General features: G+C 44.4%; 2 protein-coding genes across 15 annotated transcripts in view; one reads left to right on the top strand and one right to left on the bottom strand.

Annotated features, from left to right (window-relative positions):
- Nucleotides 1-3,200, bottom strand: part of Rpn2 (ribophorin II) — a 47,378-nt gene extending 44,178 nt beyond the window's left edge. Inside the window, exon 1 of one of the 2 annotated variants that reach the window (XM_087654313.1) lies at nucleotides 3,155-3,200. In XM_087654313.1, coding sequence (XP_087510439.1) covers nucleotides 3,155-3,167 — 13 coding nt within the window. In that variant the 5' untranslated portion in view covers nucleotides 3,168-3,200. 2 annotated transcript variants of the gene reach the window in all.
- Mroh8 (maestro heat-like repeat family member 8) overlaps nucleotides 2,918-26,168 on the top strand; it is a 68,560-nt gene continuing 45,309 nt past the window's right edge. For 9 of the 13 annotated variants that reach the window (NM_001431803.1, NM_001431801.1, NM_001431806.1 and 6 more), the window contains 4 exon segments: nucleotides 2,918-3,298; nucleotides 11,875-11,996; nucleotides 14,080-14,225; nucleotides 19,709-19,831. In NM_001431803.1, the coding sequence (NP_001418732.1) occupies nucleotides 3,015-3,298; nucleotides 11,875-11,996; nucleotides 14,080-14,225; nucleotides 19,709-19,831 (675 nt within the window). In that variant the 5' untranslated portion in view covers nucleotides 2,918-3,014. 13 annotated transcript variants of the gene reach the window in all.

Here is a 26,168-nt window from a genome sequence, read left to right as displayed (position 1 = left end):
ACTGCAGACTTCACACTCCACTCAAAAGAACTGAATTAAATTGGGGTGGGGAGTGTGCACACATGGAGGTCAGAGGAACACTTGCACTTAGTTTTACCTAGAAAACATATAGGTCCTGAAGATCAGATTCAGGTCATCTCATCAGTCAGGCTCACTGACAAGAACCTTAACCTCAGGAGTCATCCTGACAGACCCCTACTTCTGTTTGTCTGTGTCTGTCTTTCTTTTTTCTTTTCTTCCTTCCTTCCTTCCTTCTTTGAGAATGCTGAAAAGATGTACAACTCAGAATCATTCCTCTAAGGACAGTAGTTTCATTTAAGTCTTTGCGTATCTGTCAGCCTAAATATGAAAACTCTTCAAAAAGCTAAAGGCCAGGGGTTGGGGATTTGGCTCAGTGGCAGAGCGCTTGCCTAGGAAGCGCAAGGCCCTGGGTTCGGTCCCCAGCTCCGAAAAAAAGAACCAAAAAAAAAAAAAAAAAAAAAAAGCTAAAGGCCAGTATGTGTAGAGGTGGTGGCTTGGTGTAGGATTCGCTCCTGGGTTTGGTGCACAGAACCTCTAAGCCCCTAACCCTAAACTAAGAAAGCAAAGAGTCTACAATGTGTAGTGTCATCAACATCCTGACTGAATGCTCATGGCCTTGTTTTCCCTCAGTGCTGGGAATTGAACCCCAAGCACTATTTTAGTTGTTAAAAATAAACACACAGCTAGGAAACCCCCATTCTCAAATTACATTTTAGTGAAAAAGAAAAAAAAAAAAAAGGTAAGAACCATGATTTATCCCATTGGAAAGCAGAGGCACTGAGGAGAAAATAAAGGATAGAATGGGTATCCTGGGAGGAACAGGTTTGTATGCAGAGAACAAGGATACTGAGCTGCAGACCTGAAAGCAGAGACCAGAGTGAGGATAGATACACTGTAACAAGAAAACTAGCAGAGGGGGTGGGATAGGAGGCTTACAGACAGGAAACCAGGAAAGGGAATAACATTTGAAATGTGAATAAAAAAAATCCAATAAAAAAAAAAAAGAAAGAAAGAAAGAAAGAGGGCTGGAGAGATGGCTCAGTGGTTAAGAGCACCGACTGCTCCTTCAGAGGTCCTGAGTTCAAATCCAAACAACCACATAGTGGCTCACAACCATCTGTAATGAAATCTGATGCCCTCTTCTGGTGTGTTTGAAGACAGCTACAGTGTACTTATATATAAAATAAATAAATAAATCTTTAAAAAAACAAAAGAAAGAAAGAAAGAAAGAAAGAAAGAAAGAAAGAAAGAAAGAAAGAAAACTAGATACAAAGACTGAATGGGGAGCTTATATAGTGACAGGGAGCAGAAGCCAATCCAAAGGGCCCAATAGGCAACTGAGAGGGCTCTGGTTTTTAACCAAGCAAGAAGGAGACCACAGCAAAGTTCTAAGTAGGGAGGCAATTTGACAAGTATTTTAACAGGACTACTTTGTGGAGGATGATACTGTGTTATACTAACCTAAGTAGGGGTGAAGTTAAAACCTGGGGGGTTAGTTAAAACCTATCAGAATTGCTAATGCTAAGAGGATGTAGACAAAGAGACATCAAGGCATTTGGCAAAATCCCCAGTGACCAGTGGGGCAATCAGAGATGTGATGTAGTGAGTGACTGTGATCACCTCTCCTCCAGCTAAACTGTAAATACCCCTAACAGCCTCTGTGCCAGAATCTGAATCTTTTCTACCACAACTTAAGCACAGTAGCAACTTTTCTGACTAATGTGTGAACACTCAATGGATGGGTAGGCCCAAATTACACTGAATTCTTCCATACACTGCACCAGTTTTTAATCCTTCCAGTGAGGTGGGTATCTTCTGCATTTTACAAGTCAAGAAATGGTTTATAAACCATTCCATACCTGTCACTCCTGGACCGGGGAAACAGAGGTGGTGAGTTTGAGCTGGAGCCTCAGCTACACAGTAGGACCCTACCTATTTTGTGTGTGTTGTGGTCCATGCACATAAGTGCATGCCAGTACACAAGCATGCAGAGGCCAGAGAAAACATAGGATGACTATGTTGTTCTATGCCATTGTGCCTTGAGGCAGGGCCTTTTCACGGAACTAGAACCATTTTGGCTAGACTAGATGGTTACCTCTTGGGATCTGATGGTCTCTGCCCTCCAATGCTGGGGTTACATGCACATGTAGTCAGTTATACCCAGTGCTATATTTGAACTCAGATTCACAAGTTGCACTGAACCATCTCCCAGATCCCTAGATCCTATCTAAATAAAGAAAAAAAAAATTTAAGGTTTGTAAATAGGTACCTACTTCTGTCCTAAGACACATAACCAAGACTCAAACTTCAGCTTCAATACAAGTTCTGACTTTAACCACTTTGCCAACAAATCAAATAGTGAGATAGCAAGTTTTGGTCACTCTAGTCCCATGGGATTTCAACTACTCATCGGCCATCGGGAATAGGATATACGCCCAAATAGTCCTTTTAAAAAGAATACACTAAGATTCTGGACCTGTCCACACACAATCTGCCAAGCATTGAATTTTGCCCAGCGCTGTAAAATGCAAGCACATAAGTATCATTTAACAAAACTCTTAACGAAGCGCATACCAGATGAGACACTAAGGTGTTAAGTCCCTGGCTCCTGTTCTCACAATAAATACGTCGCCGGATACAAGTCTGCACCCTTAGTATCACTCTATACCCTAGGCTTTAGGCTCCCTAAGACAGAGCTGTGATTTTCCTGTCCTTGTCAGGGAATAAGAACCTAGAGCTGCAAGAAAGTCCAGTGACATGCTCAAAAGCGCTCACGATGCCAGGGGTGGGTCCCTTGACAGGCCGTAGGCCGCCGGTACTATTGGAATGAATGGGAGGCCAGGCACGAGCTCCGCGCAGCCCCGGCTCGCGCTGGGCCTCTCGGGGACCCGTAGTCACACGTTGCACGCCCCACCATCAACCCTTCGGGTCCCCGGCACTTCACCAGCTCGCAGCCCTCTGCCACACGCTCAACCTCGAAAGCGCCCGTGCCCATGCCCCTGCCCCGTAGGGGAGGGGAACCGCGCCTAGCCGGCGCCCGTGTGGTCCGCACTAGCCTCCCGCGGGCAACGCCCCGCTCCCCAAAGCGTGTCGGCCGCGGGGCCCCACTGTTGAGCCATGCGCAACGCCTCACCCGGCGGCGCCATTCCTCCGAGCAGGTCCCACCGGAGCCCGAACACGCAGACTTCCGCTCCGGGAAGTGGCTCCAAGAGCGCGCCGGAGGGGACGCCAGGGACCTGCGGCACACGCCACTTGCCAGAATGGGCTCCCGGCAAAGGTCAGTCTCGACGGTCCCGCTTGGTAGGGCCTTCCCAGCAGCCGCGATGTCGGGGAGTCCAGTCGTGGCTTCGAACCGCGTCCACGGTTCCTGCTTGCCAACCCGGCGCCTCCCCCGCGCCGGGACCCACTTGGAATCGACCGCCTCTCAACCGCCCTGCTCACACCGCCACCCGGACGCGATTGGGCCGGGCCTTGGGGCGGGCCTAATACGGGGCCGCCTCTGATTGGCCAGTGCCAGTGACTGGCCGGACGTGCTGTCACTCACGGGTCTTTCCCGTAGCCCGGCCAATTTTAAAGCCATCAAAAGGGTCCGGTTGGGAGGGGAGCGTTGTAGTGACGTGACTTTATCCACTTCGGGAAATTTTGGTTAATGGATTACTTAGATTGTTAGTAACTGGCTGTTGAGCGAGTTTTATCCAGTTTTCAAGCCTGTGAGCTCTACAGGTAACGGAGAGGAGCGTTTTAAAATGTTTTATTTTTTTGAGAATTTCATACGATATATTTTAACCATATTCATTTCCTTCCCCCCAACTCCCTGCCCATTCAACGCATGCTCTTTTTTTCTCTTTCTAAAATAAAAAAATAAACTAAGCATAGAGTCCTGCCCTAAAGAGTGGTTAATATACCCAGTTACTCCATTGAAGAAAACAGATTTTCCCTCTCTCAGCCCCTATCAGTTATGGATAGCTTTTTGGCTAGGGGTGGGCCTTTTGTGCCCACTCCCCCTTCTTTGTGCTGGGGTTTTGTATATCTTGAGCCTTCGTCAGGTCTTGTGCATACTGACACAATCTCCGTGGGGTCACGTTGCATCACCCCGGTTGTGTCTGGAAAAAAGCTGCTTATTTAAAGCCGTTCACCACCCCTGGCTCTTACAATCCTACTCCTCTTCCACATAGATCCATGCCCACGAGCCCTGAGGTAAGGGGGTATGATATAGACATCCCATTTAGGGCTGTTTTTCCAAGGTCTCTTATTCTTTGTGTGTTGATCAGTTTCGGGTCTCCGTGTTAATCGATGTCTGCTCCAAGAAGTTTTCTCTGGTGAGGGTTGAGGGATGCACTGATCTGCAAATTTAACAGACTCAGAAATGGAAGGCAGAAGTAATATGTAGCCCCGATTACTGAGCACTTACAATATAGGTTGAAAGAGCACTAAGCAGTCTACATACGTTATTCCGTTATTAAACACTCTACATATAGTATTTCATTCCCTCTTTATCATTTTTTTGTCAAGTGCTACTATTAGTACTTTAAAAGGAAGGAAAAAGTTCAGCCCATGCATTCTGATGACAACCTCAGTGTCTGATGATTAACTATTGTGAGCATGGAGAGTTTCGCAATATATAGTGCTTCTTCTCTTTAGTGTCACTCCAAATATCATTCAGCTCTGTGGGGGGTGGGGGGGACCGGACCACTCATCCATACAGTAGTCTATATGGGGGATAGGGGGGCGGACCACTCATCCATACAGTAGTCTATGTGGGGGGCAGGGGGGCAGACCACTCATCCATACAGTAGTCTTTAGCCCTATGCTGTTTTTTCTCTTTGAACTTAATGGAATTAAGAAAAGGTTAAGCCTCATCTCCTCAGCTACTGGGTGCTTCAAATGCTCACTGGCTCAGTCAGGGTGGCCGGTGGATCTTGCACTGTAATTTGAAATCACGGGACAGATATTTTCATTATCCCAGAAAGTGATATTGGGTAGTGCCGAATGAGAATACACTTGAAGAACTCGACTGATTCAGTAATAAGACAAGCCCGTGGTGTGCTAAAGAGGGAGCCAGCTGTTAAGATTTTTGGAATTTTGGAAATTGATTAAATAGAGCTACTTAGGACATTAAGTTACACAGCCATAAACTGAAAGGAAATATGCTGAAAATTAAAGTCTTCAATTCCTGATATTACACATTACCATTTTCTCAGCACCTGCCATTGCCTGTATGTATGTGACACCTCACTGTGGAACGGATAACCACAGTCTTTTCTACCCTTGCCCCTGTTACCAGATAATGACTCTGAGACCTAATCATTTATGAATAAATGCCTAGGCCATAAGCTTGGGCTTGTTCCCCAACTAGCTCATAACTTATATAATCCATTTATTCCATTCTATTCTACCTCTCCTCAGTTTCATACGTCTCTCTCCTCAGAGTCTGCATGGTAAAACTTCCTGTGTCTGACTAACTCCCAGAGATCCTAGCTGGCAACCAGAACTCCTGCTCCTTCTTTCCTGTCTTTTTTGAATGCCATCAGCTCTTTATTGATGCTTCCACACAGAACACAAGAGATTCCATCTACTGAGATGAGGTAGAACATCTGCCATTACACCCTTGATCCAGGGGTAACATTAATAGCTTGATTTCTGGCCATGATTTTTTGAATATTTACATTATAAATGGCATATATGGCAAAGCAAGCTTGATTTACTGTTTCATTGATTATCTAAACCTAATGAAGGAAAGGAAGGTTAAAAGAGGTTAACTTAAAACGTGTCACAGCTGGTATGCTGGTACAGGCCTGTGATGCCCAGCATGTATGAAACAGTGGCAGTCAGATATGACGTTTGAAGTTACCCTCCGCCATATCATGAGTTTGCTATCAGCCATGGCTACCATAAGCAGGGTGTTATGTCTGCAGCATTCGCCTTGTGAATACTCTGACCATGTGTTTGTTGTTGCAGCTTTGGTGTAAATGAAGAGAGCCGTCAGCGTTCACCTAAGAATTACACTTAGGGCTGGGCTCACTGGTAGAGCATTTGCCTAATATGCCTCAGACAGACCCTGGCTTAGATCCCCAGCCCTGAAGAAAAGGGAAACACTGTTTCATTTGTTTGTTTTTAGCAAAATCTCAGTTGTTCAATTTTACCAATGACAACTTGGGAGCCAGATCCTGGGGTGAAAGCCTACTGGCTCAGAGAGGCAGAGAAAGCACCTTCCTCCTCAGGCAACTTCCCAGCAGGAATGCCCCCATACCCCCTCTCTAAAAAAATTCTCCTGTAAACTGAATGTCCCTCCCTTCTACTTACCATGCATCTCTCTCTCTCTGTCCTCCTGACTCCTCCTTACTATGTTTTTCTCTTTTTCTTTTTTAAGATTTATTTATTTTTGTTATGAATAGTGTTCTGCCTGCATGTACACCTGCAGGCCAGAAGAGGGCATCAGATCTCATTATAGATGGTTGTGAGCCAACCATAGGGTGGCTGGGGATTGAACCCCAGTCTGTAAGAGCAGCCAGTGCTCTTAACCACTGAGCCATCTCTCCAGCCCTCTATGCTTTTTTTTTTCTTTTAAATAATACTTAGTCCACTTCCTGTCAACTGGTTGCTTGCTCAACTTCTTGAATTTTATTCATGTTTACAATATTCAAGCAGAAAAGTCTTGGATCAAAGGTGTGTGTTAAGGCTGAGTCACACCACAACTGAAAACAGGTTTTCCCAGTAAACAACAGAATCTCAGGATTCACAGTGTTATTAGATATCCTGCAACAACAACAACAACAACCACACACACACACACACACACACACACACACACACTTGGAGAGTCTGTTGCTAAAGCACATACCAACAGCTAGGTATGGTGGCTGATGCCTTTAGTGCCAGGCAGATCTCTGTGATTTTGAGGGCAGCCTGGTCTACATGGTGAATTCTAGGACAACCAGGGCTACATAGTGAGACCCTGTCTCAGAAAAAAACAACAAAATGCATATGCCAGCAATCAGCTGCAGAGCCCAGTAAGAAACATAGGCAAGAAAACTTTACTAGACACCTCGTCAAAGAAAATGTAGGATCAGACTCGGAAATAAGCACTGGAAACATGATGGACATTATTGTTACTACAGACAAGAAGATGCACAGACACTGCCAAGCACCCGCTCCAGACAATGAAGTCCAACAGCATCAAACGTTGACAAAGCAAGCCGAGTGCTTGTTCACTACTAGTAGAAATCTAGCATACATTTTGGGAATATAAGTATTTCCATTTTGGAAAGTTTCTTTAAAAGACTGGCATTTCCTTTAAAAGTCAGCTATACAAATCAACCATTCCGTTCATAGAGTGTTTGTTTCTAAAAACTATTATCAGGCTTCGGAAAGATCCCTCAGCAGTTAGGGCACTGGCTGATCTTGCAGAGAACCTGGGTTTGATTCCCAGCACCCGTATGGTGACTCACAACTCTAGTTCCAAGAAGTGAGATGTTCCCTTCTGACCTCCTGCAGGAGTTAAGCATGTATGTATACCCAAACATACATGTAGGCAGATATGCTTTCATACACTTTAAAAAAAGAAAACGTAGGAGGTCGGAAAGATGACTCAGCAGCTAAGAACCCTGGCTGCTCTTCAGAGGACTCTGGTTCCGTTCCCAGCACCACATGGCCGCTCACAAACATCTGTAACTCCAGTTCCTGATGATCCAATGTCCTCTGCGCTCTCTGCAGGTACTGTGCAGGCTTGTAGTGCACAAACATACACAAATAAAACAACCCGGGGTTGGGGATTTAGCTCAGTGGTAGAGCGCTTGCCTAGCAAGAACAAGGCCCTGGGTTCGGTCCCCAGCTCTGAAAAAAAAAAAAAAACACACACACACACACACCTATACATATAAAAATGTTAATCTTTTAAAAAAAATTACAAAGTAAAAATTTATATTAAGGAAATCCGTGTATGTAAGTTTATTGAAGAATTTCTCAAAATTGAGCTATGAGATTTTCTTTATGAAACAAATGAGGAAAAGATACTGCCACTGTGTTTGGTGGTTGTTCTTGTCAACTTGTCTGGATAAAGAATCACTATGGAAACCCTCCTCTGGGTGTGTCTATGAGGGTGTGTCCAGAAAGCTTTACCTGAAGAGGGAAGGCTCCCCTTGAAAGTCGGTGGCACAGACATTCATGGCTCTCTGCTCCTCAGTGTGGACACCTGGGACCAGTTGCCTCGCCCTCCATGACCACGTCTTCCTGCCTTGATGGGCTGAGCAGAGAACAAACCCTCCTTCCTTAAGTGGCTTTGCCACCTCGCAGGGAAGTAACTCCTAACACAGAGCCTCAGCACCAGCAGGACCTTTAAAACAAGACACGCTGGAAGGCTTCTCTCTGTTGGTACCCGTTCCATCCTTTCCCTGGCCTCTGAGGAAATGCCAGCCCTTCAGACTGAAGTGCTCCCTGGCTTCTTCTCAGGGTTTTACCATGTGTTTCTGATGTCGAGAAATGTTTGCGGTCCAGCAAGATGCTCAGCAGGTAAAGGAACCTGCCACCCATTCTTTCACCCGACTTCAATCCCTGCAACCCACTTGGGTTAAAGAGAAAACTCCCCCGGTTTGTCCCCAGACCACTACACATACACAACATAGCACACAGGCGCCCATCCGTACACATACATACAAAATAAATAATTATAATTTTAAAAAGCATATTAGTTTTGTATATTCCTTATACAGGGAAGTTATTGAATACTTTTTCAAATGACTTTTCAAAGAATATTTTTTAAAGAAATAGTTTTTTTAAGAGTTTATTTTTTCAGTTTTTAAAATTTATTTAATGTATGAATACTCTGTTGCATATACGTCCGTGGCCAGAAGAGGACATCAGATTCACTTATAGATGGTTGTGAACCACCATGTGGTTGCTGGGAATTGAACTCAGGACGTCTGGAAGAGCAACCATGGCACCTTAACTGCTGAGCCGTCTCACCAGTTCCAGAGTCTGTCTCTATGGCCCGGGCTGGCCTCAAACTCCTATCTTAGGTTCCCAGCTGTTGAGATTACAGACATCGGCCACCTTGCTTGGTCTCACTCCTTTCCCTTGCTGTATAGTACTTCACTGTGTGACCATGGGAGTTCATCTGTTCTGCTAATGCTAAGTCAGCAGCTGTCTCAGGGTTTGGTTTTGTTTTGTTTTGTTTGTTTGTTTGTTTTGTTCTTTTTTTCGGAGCTGGGAACCGAACCCAGGGCCTTGCGCTTCCTAGGCAAGCGCTCTACCACTGAGCTAAATCCCCAACCCCAGTTTTGGTTTTTTTAACTTCTGTTTGTTTACCATGACCACTTCTGTGAAATCCTTATATATTCCTCCCCACGCCCCTGGCACGCATGTATACGTTTTACCAGAATACATTCCTAGATGTAGAATAGTGAGTCATAGAGTATATACACTTTAAACTTTACTACTTAACGATAAATTGTTGCCAAAGTAATTGTACCAATGTATACTTCCAACTGCAATCTATAGGATTGTTTGCTCCATGTCATTGTCAACACATGACAATGTTTAATTCATTAAATTTTAATTATCTAAAAAATTTAATTCATTAAAATTTTAAGGGTTGGGGATTTAGCTCAGCGGTAGAGCGCTTGCCTAGCGAGCGCAAGGCCCTGGGTTCGGTCCCCAGCTCCGGAAAAAAAAAAAAAAAAATTTTAAGCAATATGGACAGTTTAAAAATAGAACTTTTTAAAAAACTATATAGATATTTATCTTTAATCCATGTTTCTATCCATTTTGCAATATTCGTATGTGTGTTTATGGTATACACATATATTACATATGCATCACTCTCACAGAAATATCTTAATAGTATTATACTGCTGCTCAGCTGTTGTGATAAAAAAGCGTCTTGGGCTGGAGAGATGGCTCAGCAGTTAAGAGCATTGACTGCTCTTCCAGAGGTCCTGAGTTCAAATCCCAGCAACCACATGATGGCTCACAACCATCTGTAATGGGATCTGATGCCCTCTTCTGGCGCATCTGAAGACAGCTACAGTGTACTCATCTATAATAAATAAATAAATCTTTAAAAAAAAAAAAAGTGTCTCAACTCGTTCCTGCATGTAGTGTGCCACACTTCTCTCCCAGGCTCTCTCTGACCCAGGTGGTGGCTCTCTCGCTAGTTCCTGCTCGGTCAGGCCATAGAAACTAGCACTAATTTATCTCAGGGGCTTCATGCTGGCCCTCAAGGTACTCTCTGACCGGGGCGGTCCCTGGTCTGTTCCAGCGTGGGTCAAATAGAACTAACCACAACTTATCTCTAATTAGTATCTCTCCCGGCAGCTCTCTACTAGCTGAGAACTCTCTGGTTCCAGCTACCCTGTAAAATCAGGGCTATAGAAGTCCAGCATGGGCTAGCCTATCATGGCTCCCTGCCATGGGTTCTGTTCACATTCCCAACAACCCAGTGAAATCATGACTCAATAAACTTAATTTATCAATCAGATTTATATGTTAAATTCTCAATCACAGTAAACTCACAACCAATTGATAAGTATACAAGCTGCCCACCTAGATAAAATAAATTTGCCTATAGAAATCCATCCCGGGGGGGGGGGGGGGCTGGGGATTTAGCTCAGCGGTAGAGCGCTTGCCTAGGAAGCGCAAGGCCCTGGGTTCGGTCCCCAGCTCCGAAAAAAAGAACAAAAAAAAAAAAAAAAAGAAATCCATCCCGGGGCTGGAGAGATGGCTCAGCGGTTAAGAGCACCCGACTGCTCTTCCAGAGGTCCTGAGTTCAATTCCCAGCAACCACATGGTGGCTCACAACCATCTGTAAGGAGACCCGATGCCCTCTTCTGGTGTGTCTGAAGACAGCTACAGTGTACTTATATATAATAAATGAATTTAAAAAAAAAAAAAAGAAATCCATCCCAACTACCTTGACAATTCAAGACCACCTGGATCTAGGTCATCCTTCTCCATTTCCGTTCTCCTTCCTCTTCTCTCCTGACTTACAAAAGCTTTGTCCCCACCTTAATTTTTATTGACCTTACTTGTGCCAGCCCTCACCTGCATATAGACATCAACCTTCACTCAGCAGCTTCCTTGTTTTGTCCTTTTGCTCTATTTTGTTGAGATGATGGGGTCTCACTTCATAGCCCGAGTCAGGCTGACTGCATGGCAGTCCTCCCGTTTCATCCTCTAGAGTGCCGTCACTGCTCTAGTCTGCTGAAATAAATACATCCAGAGCGGCCTATGATCCTCCACTGCAGGGAGCCTACTTCTTGGCAGAAGAAATGATTAGCCCCTGAACATTGTAAATAACTGAATTGGAAGCGTGGGATAAAGCTCATTGGTAGAGTGCCTGCCTAGAATAAACTGGACTCTGGCTTGATACCTTGCACTGCAAAAAATATGTAAATTAATAAACGAGTCAGTTAATTAGTCTGAGGTAGAATTGGGCTGGGGTACAGTCTTGTGCTTAGCACATGAGAAGCCCTGACTTGCCCTAGCAGGAATAAATGAATAACCGGATGCTATACTGGAAGGAATTATAAGCCATAAGACAAACGCAATCCAAACAAAGGTGGGACCGTCGTACCACAGTGTGTCCTCATTCGTCCACCTACCCATCACTCCTAGGAGATTGACATCATCCTGGGTGCTGGCAATGCATCGGGGACAAGATGTCTGATAGTTGGCACAATAATGAACAAATACTGTGAAAGCAAATTAGCCGAATCGGGGTCGGGGGAGGCTACTCAGTCTAGATTGATGACCAATAAATGCTTCTCTGAGAAGGGGATACGCTGGGCTTTCAACAGATTGCTATGGCCAAGGCGCTTCTGGGAAACTAAGTCTTTGAATTTCCTCTCTGCTTTCCAGGGTCAGTGGCACAGAAGAAGTAGTGATCCCCTGTGCTTCTGACAGTGACTCAGGAAGTGTAGATCTACAGCTGAGCAACTTAGATGACATTCACAAAGGCGGACCTAGTGTTGAATTTGCAGGTGAGAGGGACGCGTGTGTATTTTAAAACTGAATGGAAAGAAGGATTTTTGCCCTGTTTTCCCATACTAGGAGTTGAACCCAGGACTTTTTACATGCTAGGTAATGTTCTGCCACCAAGCTATACCCTAGACTTCTCTTTTAAAGTGTGGCCTACAGTACTCACTGCACTCGTGGAGCACCAGGTTCGAATCCCAGACCCATGGGGTAGCTCACCCCCTCTGTTACCCAGTTCCAGGAGATCCAATCCTCATTTCTGACCTCTTTGGATATTGCACGCACATGGTGCACAGACATAAATGCAGACAAAGCATGCTTACACATCAAATAAAAATAAATAAATCTCAAAAAAAAAAGAGTCCTACCAAGAGCTATTGATTGAATAGCCCTTAGCCAGAGGTTCATTAATTTGGTTCATGATGTTAAAACTTTGAGGGATTTCATAAAAAGAGAGACCGGTGTGGCTGACGGCTGGAGTGTCTTCATGTTGAAGGTGGGATCTGAATTGGCCTGCAGGTTAACTATCCTGCATTCAGCAAACAGGGATTGAGTACAGGAGGAGAGGCTGAGTGTACGGCAGTATATTTGGTAACCACTGGATATTCAGTAACCAACACCCATGGTCCCCGCTATCTGTAGCTGGCACAGCACAGCAAAGAGACCTTACAAAACACAGTAACTAAGGCAATCGGAGGAATGGTGAGCACTGTGGAAGAATTAACACGAGGCTGAGACAACAAGGAAGAGACACGGGAACCCTGCTGTCAGTGGTCCTGGTCAGCAGTTTTAGGAAGGGCTAAAGACAACCCCTGAGAGAAGAGGAGGGAGGGTCAGCCATGCCTGGGATCACAGTGGGTCATCCATCTGCTCAGAGGTCAATGTCCTGCTGTGTCCCAACATGACCAGACTCCTTGGAGATGCAGCCATGAGCAGCACAGGCACCGCGTACTTGGAGATACACAGCTAGAGTCACGTGTAATCCAGGTGATGGGGCGTGCAGGTCAGAGTATTTGATGTGCCACAGGTCCTTATTGGCCAGGGGGCATTTGGAGCTTAGACCTGAAGAGAGGGGAGGAGTCAGCAAGGAAGAGAGCGGTAACACATGTGGAGGAAGGGGAGATGAGGCAGAGTGAAGAACCTCCGTCCTGACCAGAGGGAAATAAGCGGAGACTGTAATTACTGTAATCAGTGAAGACAGGAAGTGGAGGACTTCCTTCCCCAGCTGAGTCCTTCAGGAGACCAGAGAGAGAACAAAACCAGGGTTGCAATCCTCAGGGCCCTTTTAATCTTTTCAAGTCGGCAGGAGAGCAGTGCTGGATGTGCTCTGCTTACTCGTTGTGTAGCGACTCTTTGAACTGAGTTTTAAAGAAGTTTTTACGGTTAAGTCCAGACCCCAGGAGTTTCAATTATTTGTGAAATGCTGAATTTTTTCCCTTCTATGAGGCCATCTCTTTTATCATTGAATTTGTTCTCTGACAACAAGATCATACTGGGATTGCTTAGGATAGGCTTCTGTACCTCAGTGCATCCAAGGGAAAGCAGCCTCTCCGATGTTTGTGTAGGTTTTTGGTAGTCATTGGAAAGGTCTAGGATTCCAGTCCTGGGCACCTACCAGAAGCAGCAGATCCCTGTATCTGAAGTTGAAAGCTGGTTATGAAAATTCAGTGTTGGTTTTGACCTGTTTGGTTCTCTGAATTAAGATGGAAGGATTTTCAGAATTGATTTTCCTGACAAGATCTGTGTGGCCATTGTGACCTACGGACATACTGGCCTCCTGCAGAAGGTCAATCATTTGTCTATTCACATTCAGACGGTTGGAGAAGCTCTAGGAACACTGGTCAACTATCAACCGAGGCATTGAGACTTGAGATTTTAAAGGTTATTATCTTTACCATTTTATTACGCTCTGGCCTACAGGTCCTTGTGGCTAGGAAGCTCTAAGAAACTGATTTTGCAGTTGAAAAAAACGTGGGAGTTGGGGGAGGACAGCGTCTGGGTCAGGGGTGCAGGAGAAGATGCCTGCCCTGTGGCAACGTCACTTCACAGCACACGGAGGCATCACCAGTGTCTTTCTTTTGGTATTAGATTCGGACATCTCTGACATCCCTATACTCCCTCAGGAGTCCCTTCCAGATAATCTCAGATCCCCAACTCTCCAGGAGCCCCTCAGTGAGGCCAGTGTTGAGAGGCTGGTCCAGTCTATCCAGGAGGTTTTACATGGTGATCTAAAGGTATGTACAGCAGTCTTAATGAACAATCCAATTTATTCCCAATAATAAAAAATATTTTCAATAATCCATTATTATATATACAAGTACTTTATGGGTTATAAAATGTATTTTTATCCTTGTAATTTTTATATTTATAAATCATTAAAATTATTTATTATATTTATAAGAAACAAAATAAATATTAGAGCCATAATAAAAAGTAAAGGTTAATCTTCTCTAATCCCACTTTCTTCACATAACCACTATTAGCATTTTCTATCCCTACAAATGTCTCTAATTATAGAAAACCAGTAAAAATAGTCACGCATGTTCTAGGTGAGTAACTGCAGCTCTGTACTGTCCTGTTTACTAGTTATCCGGTGTCTCATTGTTGAGGTGACCCAGTCCTGTGAGAATGTAAGAGACCTTGACCTGAGGGAAGGGAAGGCACCTCTGAGGAAGTTATCTCTGAGCTCAGGTCCAAGGGTTAAAAGAAGAGAGTGAAAGTTAGAACTTCGAGCATGGAGCACTATAGAAGTAGTCAGAGGGGACATAGCACTCTTGAGGAACCCAAGTCCTCAACGCTTAAATCCTGGTCACAGAGGGGGATGGTGATACAAGATAGGGTAAAGACAGGCATGGGCACACACAGTGCTGGACCTTGAAAATTGGGGTAAGACTACGTAGTGTCTCTCTATGTATCCTGGCTGTCTTAGAACTCATACAGACCAGGCTGGTTGAACTCAAAGATCTACCTGCCTCTGCCTCCCAAGAATTTCTTTCTGTAGCTTTAAAACAAACATAAATGACTAAGTGGAATATAAGAAAACGACGCTGGGGGCTGGGGATTTAGCTCAGTGGTAGAGCGCTTACCTAGGAAGCGCAAGGCCCTGGGTTCGGTCCCCAGCTCCGAAAAAAAGAACCCCCCCCCAAAAAAAAAGAAAGAAAACGACGCTGGAGGCTGCAGAGATGGCTCAGCAGCTGAGGGCACTGGCCACTCTTTCTGAGGACCCAGGTTCCGTTCTTGACACCCAGATGGCATCCCCCAACTGTCTATAACTCCCATCCCAGGAACTGACATCCTCTTCTGACCTCTGAAGGCATCCGGCACACACATGGTGCACATGCATAATACAGGCAAACCACTCATATGTAGATAATCTCAAAATTAAAAAAGAAAACAATGCCCTAATTTGTTTAACAATATCCCACCATTAGCCATTAGATTCTTTCTGGTTGATTTTTTTTCTTTTAGTTCATAGATAAATATTCTTAGGTATCTGTTTCTCTATATCCCATAAATAATTCTTTGATACACCAATAAATGTCTCAAGCAGTATGTGTCACTTGTGTGTGTGTATGTATGGTCTATGTTCCTGTGTGTGTCATGTTCGTATGTGTATACATGTGGTCTATGTTCCTGTGTGTGTCATGTTCACATGTGTATACATGTGGTATATATTTCTGTGTATGTCATGTTCAAATGTGTATACATGTGGTCTATGTTCCTGTGTGTGTCATGTTCGTATGTGTATACATGCATATGGAGGCCAGAGGTGGAGAGCTCACAACTTGGTCTAAAAGCAGAAGGCAGAGAAAGCTCGCCCTGGGAATGGTGTGCACTTTTGAAACTCAAGGCCCATCTCTAATGGCACAGCTCCTCCAACTGCCACTTCCTAATCCTTTCCGTAGTTCCAAAGCCTGGGGACCAAGTATTCAAACATATGCGCCTATGGGGGCCATTCTCACTCAGACCACCACACACAGCAAGCACTTTCCCAACAGTTTCTGTAAGTGCCGTTTTCAAACTTTCAGTAGATTCTGCTAAAATGTCTACTTAGCATATAAACAGTGGTTCTCAACCTGTGGGTCGTGACATATCAGACAGTTATGATTCATAGCAGTAGCAAAATTGTTGTTATAAAATAACAACAAAATAATTTTGTTTGGGAGTCACCACAACAGGGTTATAGCATCAAGAAGGTTGAGAACCACTGACATAAAGTGGATTTGTACTGTCACCAAAGAGAATTAGATGCTAGGTCCTTATAACTGTCCAAAATCAGCATTGTTTTGATTTTCACTTTTAATGTTTACCAGAAAATGTATGTTCATTCGTTCTCTCTCTCTCTCTCTCTCTCTCTCTCTCTCTCTCTCTCTCTCTTTCTGTGTGTGTGTGTGTGTGTGTGTGTGTGTGTGTGTGTGTGTGTGTGGATGCATATTGAGTGCACATGCATGTAGAGGACCAAGCTTGTTCCTCAGGAGTGAGCCACCATGTTTGATTGAGATCGAGTCAATCTGCGACTCTCCGATTAGACTAGTCTGGCTAACCACACTCATAGTTTTCAAATGAGTCCTGGGAATTGAACTGAGGTCCTCATGCTTGTCTGCCAAACAGTTCACTTTCTTACTCTCTAACTTAATGTCTCCTATCCTACGTGGAATAATTTGCTTGGCCTCGGCTTTCATGGAAAGCATTTTCTTCAGCAACTTCTTTCTGTTAGTATTCCCAGCAATTTTACCTTCTTTGGGGCTTTTAAATCTCATTTATCCAATCAACAAGGAGTAAGTAAATACACACCTGCTACTTATAAGGCCTAATGCCAGTCACACATAGTATGGTGAGATTAAAAAGCTACAGCATGTCTATACACCAGAATGCTGACTAATGCTCACCAATGGAAGGGTAAACAGGAGATAGTCAGAGCAGCACAGTTCTGTCTCCAAGGCATCATCACCAAAGAAGCCAGTCACTCATACCTTATCGGTATTCTTTCAGTTACAGGACAACTTAGAACAGAATGACAGTGAAGGTAAACAGAAGAGAGGTTCCCATGGGAGGGCGTGGCGAGGGCATGGCCAAAGAGGAATGGCAGCCTGAGGGGAACTTAAGGGCAATAGAACTGTTCTGTGCCCTGGCTATGGTGGTGGTAACCTGTATGTATGTGCATGTCTTAGAATTCATAGAATTCTATATACTGCCTTCAAACGGTACATTTTGTGATATGATGCTTTAAAAAGTCATAAAATTACCTTGTAACATAAATATAATCAGCCGAAAGTTGTCAAATTACACTAAAGAACCTTTGGAGCCTGCACTGGGACACCATAGCAGAGAGGCTTCTAGAACACTGATACCATCTCTCTTTGTGGGCTAAATGTGAATTCTTTTTTTTTTTTGATTTATTTATTTATTTTATATAATGTGAGTACACTGTCGCTGTCTTCAGACACACCAGAAGAGGGCATCGGATCCCATTATGGATGGTTGTGAGCCACCATGTGGCTGCTGGGAATTGAACTCAGGACCTCTGGAAGAGCAGTCAGTGCTCCTAACCGCTGAGCCATCTCTCCAGCCCCTAAATGAATTCTTGGTTTATGAAATTTTATTAAATTAGAGATTTTTATGTATAATGCTAATTCAACAACAACAACACACCAGAAATCAGTCTGTTGGTATTCAGTGTTGCGGTAAAATATTTTATTTTAAAATTTGAAACTACTCTTTGTGTCTAATATCACAAGGTTTTATAAAAATTTTCTTTGCTTAATAAAGGATTTAGATTGGTACAGTGAATTAAAACAAAAGAAAGCCCACTCCTTTGTTAACAAAGGAATAGATAAAGAGAAAAATAATTATATGAGGTTATCTCAGATGTTGTGATAGCTGCGGGTGTGCTTAGGAAGGGCTCGTGACTGCTTCAAGACAAAAAGTTACGATTCAACTCCTAAAATGCGTGCAGTTATAGCAAGAAATGTAGAGAGGGTAGGAAGTTACACCCACAAGCAAAAAAGGGCATCATGGAAGTTAATTGACTGGACCTGTGACTGCCTTGGGGACAAAGCAAGACTGGATTTGAAGAGGTCAGCTGTATCACATTGGGAAGGGTCTTGACTTCGTTGGGTACTGTTAAACTCCTGTAGATAAGGAATTACCTGATTGTCTTAGTTAGGGTTTTACTGCTATGACCAAGGCAATTCTTTTTTTTTTTTCCCCTTTTTTCAGAGCTGGGGACCGAACCCAGGGCCTTGCGCTTGCTAGGCAAGTGCTCTACCACTGAGCTAAATCCCCAACCCCGACCAAGGCAATTTTTATAAGGACAACATTTAATTGGGGCTGGCTTACAGGTTCACAGGTTCAGTTCATTATCATCAAGGCAGGAGCATGGCAGCATCCAGGCAGGCAGGGTGCAGGAGGAGCTGAGAGTTCCACATCTTCATCTGAAGGCACAGTGGAAGGCACAGGAAGCTAGGACAAAGCTCACCCCCACAGTGACACATCTACTCCAACAAGGCCACACCTACTTCAACAGGGCCACACCCTCCACTAGTGCCTCTACTCCCTGGGCTGAGCATATACAAACCATCACACTGATCAAATTTAAATTTGAGAATAAGGCTGGAGATTTAGCTCAGTGGTAGAGCGCTTACCTAGGAAGCGCAAGGCCCTGGGTTCGGTCCCCAGCTCCGAAAAAAAGAACCAAAAAAAAAAAAAAAAAATTGAGAACAATGCACCTGGCCACAAAAAGAAAAAGGATACAAACAAACAAAAACAAAACTGGGAGAGCAGGAAATGCAGGATAGGGGATGCTCCTGTAATTCCTGCCCTTGGGAGCAGGTGGAGGCCATAGATGCTCCTTGTTCTCTAGGGAATGAGTGCTAATTTATCCCATCTGTAGCTGGGAGAAGACCCAAAGACTGCTGCTGCTGTTGCTGTTCGCTTTTTGCTTTGTTATTGTTTTTTGAGACAGGGTTTCTCAGTGTAATAGCCCCAGCTGTCTTGGAATTCTCTATATAGACCAGGCTGGCCTCAAACTCACAGAGATCCACCAGCCTCTGCCTCTTGAGTTCTGGGAAGAAATATTCTTAAGGTTGGAATCGGTCTATATTTTCCTCTTTACACTTTATTTTAAAGTTTCTATAATAAGATTTTGCTTTCTGATAAGAGCCAAAAACAAAGTATTGATATGAAAAAATTTTATTCAAGTCAGAGCTTGCATTTTTTTAAGGAAGCCTTAAGAACTTGACTTGAGGGGTTGGGGATTTAGCTCAGTGGTAGAGCGCTTGCCTAGGAAGTGTAAGGTCCCCAGCTCCGAAAAAAAGAACAAAAAAAAAAAAAAAAAAAAAAAAGAACTTGATTTGAAATGGTGACTCAAATGACATCAAGAAACTAGAAGCAACAGAACCAGAGGTCACGCTGGGAATCTAACCTAGCAGCAGACAGAGGGTAGGTAGACGGGGTAGTGAAGCCTGAAGTGGAGAGGGCACTCAGTGTAGCCCAGGGCCTGGCGTGAGGCCCCCAGCCAAGGAGGTGGTAAGGAAGTTCCTTGGCACGCTTCTGATTTGTGCATTCCTTGTAAAGACTGATCTGGACAGAATAAGATGGCATACACTTAAAAACATTCAAGGAACTTTGCAAAAGCTCTGTACATCTGTCAAATTGTGATGTGTAATTGCAATTGTGATGTGTAATTAGATTTTTATCATTTTTCCCACAAATTCAGGGTGAACTTCAAAAGTTGAAGTTCCTAAGATCTTTGTCTTCTTTGAGCCAAACTATACCTTATGATGAAAGCACGGAATCATTTATTCACCGTCACACGGCAGAAATAGTGCATATTCTCACTGTAAGTACTGTGGGCTCAGCAGCGAGCTCCGCCATGCTGGAACTCTTGACTGGCCCATGGCCCTGTCATCTCATAGCAATGTCTGCTTATAGCAGTACCCAATTAATCCTGCTCAAATCGACTCCCACCCAGCAGTGGCAGGGCTCCAGTGTTATCTAGGTTCCTGAACGAATGACACACACACACACACACACACACACACACACACACACACACAGCCTTTATACTTTAATATGCCTTAGACAGCTCAATGGGCTAGGCTACTTCCTAGCCTCCATGTGGCTGGCAGACCCTCCTTTGATATTCCCAGTTATTACTTACTAAAATCTATATCCCATCTTTGCTGCCCTGACCCAGACCTGCAGCCCCTCGGCATGTTCCCCAGCACCTACATGACAAATGTTTCTCTGTCTTCTGCACCTCAGGCCTGGTATCTCTCTACCTTTCTTGGCAGATGTACCTTTTCCTGCTTTTTCCTCAGTCCCCTGCTCAGGAATCCTAAAGTCCAGCCTCTGTCTTCCTGCCCAGCCGTTGATTGCTGGCAACTTTATTTACCAATCAAAACCAACTGGGTGCAGGGTCCCATGTAGATTCTGGTACAATATTGGGGACCAGATTAACATAATACAGCGGCATTAGATCAAATCCACAACATCTGCTCAACAAGGAAAAGACTCTTGAGACACGACTCTTTTTTTTTTTTTAAAGGGAGAGAGGAATTGCATTTAAGTTTTTCAACAATTGTAATATTTAAAGAGTAGTTTGGGGGCAAAGTTGTCAAATGCTTGGGTTCAAGTGTTAGCATTGCCTCTTTTTTTTTTTTTTTTTTTTTTTTGGTTCTTTTTTTCGGAGCTGGGGACCGAACCCAGGGCCTTGCGCTTCCTAGGTAAGCGCTCTACCACTGAGCTAAATCCCCAGCCCCTAGCATTGCCTCTTTATAGCTGTGTAAGTTCAGGAAATTATTTATGACTGTCTTAGTTTCTCACTGATAAAATAAGAACAGCTGTGTTTACTTTACAGAGTTATTGTGAACATTTAATTAAAAATAAATGTAAGTTGTATACAGTCTCTGACACATGGTCCACATTTGAGGAACATGATAGCACTATTGTCACTGTTATATTTTTTCCGGTTTGTACTTCCTTCTGCTACCTCTGCCAACACTCTTCTATTCATAGCGTCTTGTTAAATGACTGCCGGTTCCAGACACTGGCACTGAGGCTACAGAGAGGGCATAATACCTGCTCATTAGTCTAGCAAGCTACAAAGAGTTGTGGGACTCTGACAAAAAAGCTTAAATGAGTACATGGGGGAATAAAGAGATGGATGATGTGTCAGAGGCTCCAGAAAGATTCTGCAAAGGAGTGATGCAGTCACTCACACATATTACCTCTTGGGGCTTTAGTGTCCTGCCTGAGAAGGCTCCCTACAGTGTCTCCCAACCTCTGGACTTCTGAGTCTGTCACTGTTTACATATCCCAGAATGTGAACAGCTCCCCCCAAACCAGAGATCTGTGGAACTTGTTGGGCTGACAGGAACCTTCTAAAAATGAAGGCTTACCAGCTAACAGCATTGCCAGGAGACACAGTTCCAGGATCCTTTACCAACTTTAACCCTTTTCCTCTAAGAGTCTTCAGTTACCCAGAAATGACATTGTTTGAAAAGCAAGTAGATTAAGAACTATTCCAAATAATCGTCAAGAAGAACAGATTGAAAGAATGCAGATATATGAATTATTTCAGCTTTCTACTTGGCTGTGAACAGCCACGGGACCAAGACAACTTGAATTACTTTCCAAGTTGTGTTTGCGCCAGGATTGACAGCAATAGATTGTCAGGCAGTTCAGCCAGCCAACCTGGAAAACCTACGAATGCAAATCACAGACAGCACAAGCCCACTCTTCTTCTGCAAGTGGACCCAACCAGTAGTAACATGTTGTTTCTGGTGTCTATCAAAATATGTGCTGAGAAGGGCTTCTGTCTACAAAACGTAAGCGTAGTTATATCCATGAAAAAATCGCATGGATAGTCGAATCTACTCTGTCACTCCAGCCATATGTATAAGCATTCTTCAACACCAAGAGGTGAGGGGCACAGCAGAAGAAGCAGTTCTGTGGCGACTCATGAGGAGGGAAAGGTTGGAGTTTTGCAGAGAAAGATCTTAAAGGCATTAGTTCACCTTTCTTGGCCCACCTTAATGAATGGCTGTATAAAGTAGGGTTTCTATTGCTGTAATAAAACACTATAACCGAAAGCAACTTGGAGAGGAAAGGATTTATTCCACTTACCCCTCCAGATAACTGCCCATCACTGAGGAAAGTCAAGAAGGAGTGTTGGTTATGGCTTGTTCCTCATGCTTTGCTCAGCTTCCTTGGATAGGACCACCAGCCCAGGAGTGGCACCACCCACAGGGATTCGGATCCTCTCCCATCAATCATCTATCAAAAAAAAAAAAATACCCCAGAGACTAGCCCATGTGCCAGTCTAGTGGGGTTTTTCTCAGCTGAGGTTTTCTCTTTCAAAATAACTAGCTTGTCTCAAATTGACACACAATTAGCCAGTGCAAGTGCCAAACACAACCCTTAAAGACATCAGTTTCCCTCTCTTGACCCCCATGACGCACAGCTCAGTTCGTGCATTAAACAAAACGCCAATGAAACCAAAGCAAAATGTGCAATGGAAGGCAAACATCGCACTACACACCTCCAAAGAGAGCCCCTGTTAACGCCCATGGAAAGTGTTCATCTCTCTGATTAGGGAGAAATGAGTTTAAAACGCAGTAAAATTCCATTACACACCAGGACACTGGCCAGAATCAAAAGGCAGTGTGGGGTGCTGGTGAGGGTACAGAGTGAGGTTTTAATACACTGCCGCTGGAAAGATGAACTTGTCCTCTGCATCTTCCTTCTCCTCAGCCAGCTTGGAGAACAGTTGGGCATTGTCTTAAAAGGGTAAACATAAGGGGTTGGGGATTTAGCTCAGTGGTAGAGCGCTTGCCTAGGAAGCACAAGGCCCTGGGTTCGGTCCCCAGCTCCGAAAAAAAAGAACCAAAAAAAAAAAAAAAAAAAAAAAAAGGGTAAACATACCATCACATTACCCAGAAATTCTCTGAAGATGGAGACACAAATGTTATGGCCACTCGGTATGGGAGAACAGAACACTGGAAACAACGCAGATGAATGTGAATAAACAAAAAAAACTTGTCTAAATAAACCTGACTGCTCAGGAACACCAAGGAATGGATTTTTGTGTGTACTTGGCTGACTCTTGCTCACACACACAAGTAAATAAAAAGGCTGTGGTAAGTGAGCCCTGCTGTCCAGACTCGTCCTCTGCGTCTTCCTTCTCCTCAGCCAGCTTGGGACTCCATCCTTTTCATCTGGACCCTTCACAACCGCCTACTCACCGCGTCATTTAGTGTCCCTAACCCTTGGATGCCCCAAGGTCTGCCGGGATTTCATCGAGACTCTTGAGACAAACTCATTTTTAAAATCTTTCTTCTGTTTCTGTTTGGGGGAAATGTTTCCATGATAGTCTAGGAATCTATTCATGAAGATCCAAATCCAAGATAACTAGTTTTGTTTGTTTGTTTGTTTGTTTGGCTAGTTGGTTGGTTGGTTGATTAGTTAGTTGGTTAGTGGGTTGGGTTGGTTGGTTGGTTGGTTTTCTCTCACTATGTAGACCAGGCTGGCCTAGAACTCAGAGAGATCCAGATACCTCTGCCTCCTACCACATCTGGCAAATTCAAGGTAACGGTTTATTCCAGTTACTTCTTTATTCTCATCTGCTCCTCCGGTCCTCGTGTCAGATCCAGCTTCCTGCCCTTCCTTTGAGTTTGCTCTCAGAGAGACTATCTTCTTGTGTCTCCTTCATGGTACTTCCCTGCTCCTGGAAGGGTCTTTACAGAGTCCATTTTCACTACAGCTCCACAAACCTGTGACCCCATCATGCAGACCCCGGGGTGATTTCTTTCCCGCCCCCTCATTTTAAAAATACCTTTTTTGAGAACTGTATAATCTATTTTGATCATCCCTTCTCCTCAAATCTCTCATTTTTATTAAGATTGTTTAAGATTCTTTCTGGAGGTGAGCAACAAAATCAACTCTGGCTCACTGAATTGTAAAAACAACAAAAAAGGTGCTGAGGGTCTGGAGCAGTGGCTCAGCGGTTAAGAGCACTGACTGTTCTTCCAAAGGACCAGGGTTCAGATCCCAGCACCCACATCAAGCAGCTCACAGCCATTTTAACTCCAGTCACAGGGGATCTGATGTTCTCCTTTGGCTTCTTCTGGCACTGGTGTGTGTGTGTGTGTGTGTGTGTGTGTGTGTGTGTGTGTGTTACAGACACACATGCAGACAAAACAGCCGTACATGTAAACACCAACAAGGTGCTGAGGTACCTGCCCTAGAGTCTAAGGAAGGTGTTTAGCAAGCTCCAGAGGAGCAAGGTCTCAAAGGCAGGGACTGTCCTACTGTGTGCATAACTAATGCACCCAGTTTGCCTGTGACTCAAGTTTTTGTTGTGACCCTTTGAGTTGGCTAGACAAGGTACATACAGCCCAGGAGAACTGTCAAGGCTGAAGACACAGTCTTAATGCTGTGTCCCCTGCAGGCTGTAAAGCCACGATCAGAGTTCCTTTAGAAAACAGGAAGCGGCTGGGGATTTAGCTCAGTGGTAGAGCTCTTGCAAGCGCAAGGCCCTGGGTTTGGTCCCCAGCTCCAGAAAAAAAGAAAAAAAAACAAAAAAACAAAAAAACAAAGAAAACAGGAAGCGCAGCAAGCCACCAGTCAGAACGGAGTTTGCATCAGACGAGGAAAGCTTAGAGATCTGAGCAGTATCTTGTGAGAACATTCTTCCCAGAGAACATTCATGAGGACACTGCAGGAGGAGAACTCCATTAGAGCTTGCTGCACCAGGAAAAGGAGAGGTTCTCCCCACCAAGGGACGGCAAGAGACTGTTGCAGCCATATGCACCAGGAGGGCTTTCTCTCCACTTAGCTGTGCTTCTCTGAATTCATGTCCATTCTTCCCCACCTTCCCTCTTCCCCAAATTGCCTCTCTTTTGTTTGTCTGCAGGACCAGTGCTCCCAAATGCTAAATCTTCTCTGAAGATCAGCTAGAGATGCCATGACTATTCATGCTAGTAATGCCCAGGTAGAGGTGGGAAGATCATGAGTTCAAGGTGAGCCTTGACCACATAGTGAGTTTGAGACCAGTCTGGATCTCATGGGATCCTGAAATGACTAAGTTGGTGACTATCCAGAAAGAATGTCGGAGAGGTCCCAATTCTAGATTCCTGAGGGAATTTAGTTGGCCTTGGTGTCTCTCCTGAATAGTTGAACTGCAACCAGTGGAACAAAATGATACAGCAGAGACGTGGCTGTGAAGTGTTCATTCCTATAGGCCAGGGCAGTTCCTACAAAATGGTGGATAACCAATGAGGTTTCACCACATTAACAGTCACTCCCATGAACATGATCCAGAACCACTCTATATCTCTGCAGCGAAGGGACGGAAGCATGGGGAAACTGATACCAGGGCCCAGGGGCCTCTGGGTGACTGCATGCTATGGTCAGGGACCCTCTGACTCCAATGCTTGTCTTGTTTCTGTAAGGTCTGAGAAAAAGACAATGGAGAGAACAACCTGTGGAGGCTTTTATTTGGGGCCCACAGAAGAGGTCTAAGAATCAGCCTGCTTCCTCCTATGAGACCTGGGTGGTAATAGGGGAGCAGGCGAGTGGGGGAAAGACACTGAGAAGTTGCCTTTTGTAGGCTCTCAGTTACTGGAGGGGAGCAGTGAGTACTTAGTAAGAAATGGGAAGTAATGGATAAACATGTCTCCTGGTGGCCAGGACTGGGGCACAGGACTGGGGAGACCAAAGTCTGGAGGTACAAGTTACTGCAGTTACTAGAATCATCACAAATAGCCAGAAAAGAGTGAGTTTACAAACTGGTAGGGAGTTCCCTGTCCATTGCTTGGCAGGTTGCCCAGCACGGCTCTCCTGCCCATTTATAAAGTGGAAAATTGTTCCTTTTTCAGACAAGCCATCAGACTGTTAGCTGTGTCTCTAGTTTCCTTTCTGTAGCTGTGGTAAATAACCTGACCAAAGCACCGTTGGGAAGAAGGGGTTTATTCCAATCCCAGGTTACCGTCCATCATGGAGGGGAGTCAAGGCAGAAACTCAAAGCTGGGGGTGAGGAGACCTGTTTAGGAATGGTTCTTTGGAGAAAATCCCATCTGCATTTTCAGGAAATCAGCAGTTCAGTTCACAGGTCGGCAGCAGCAGCTTGATCCACTGGAAAACCCTTCACAGATATACCACAAGTCCAGGTCAAT

The sequence above is a fragment of the Rattus norvegicus genome, chromosome 3, assembly GCF_021556685.1.
Source record: "Rattus norvegicus strain SHRSP/BbbUtx chromosome 3, alternate assembly SHRSP_T2T, whole genome shotgun sequence".
NCBI lineage: Eukaryota > Metazoa > Chordata > Mammalia > Rodentia > Muridae > Rattus > Rattus norvegicus.
This window is presented reverse-complemented; position numbering and strand designations above follow the sequence as displayed.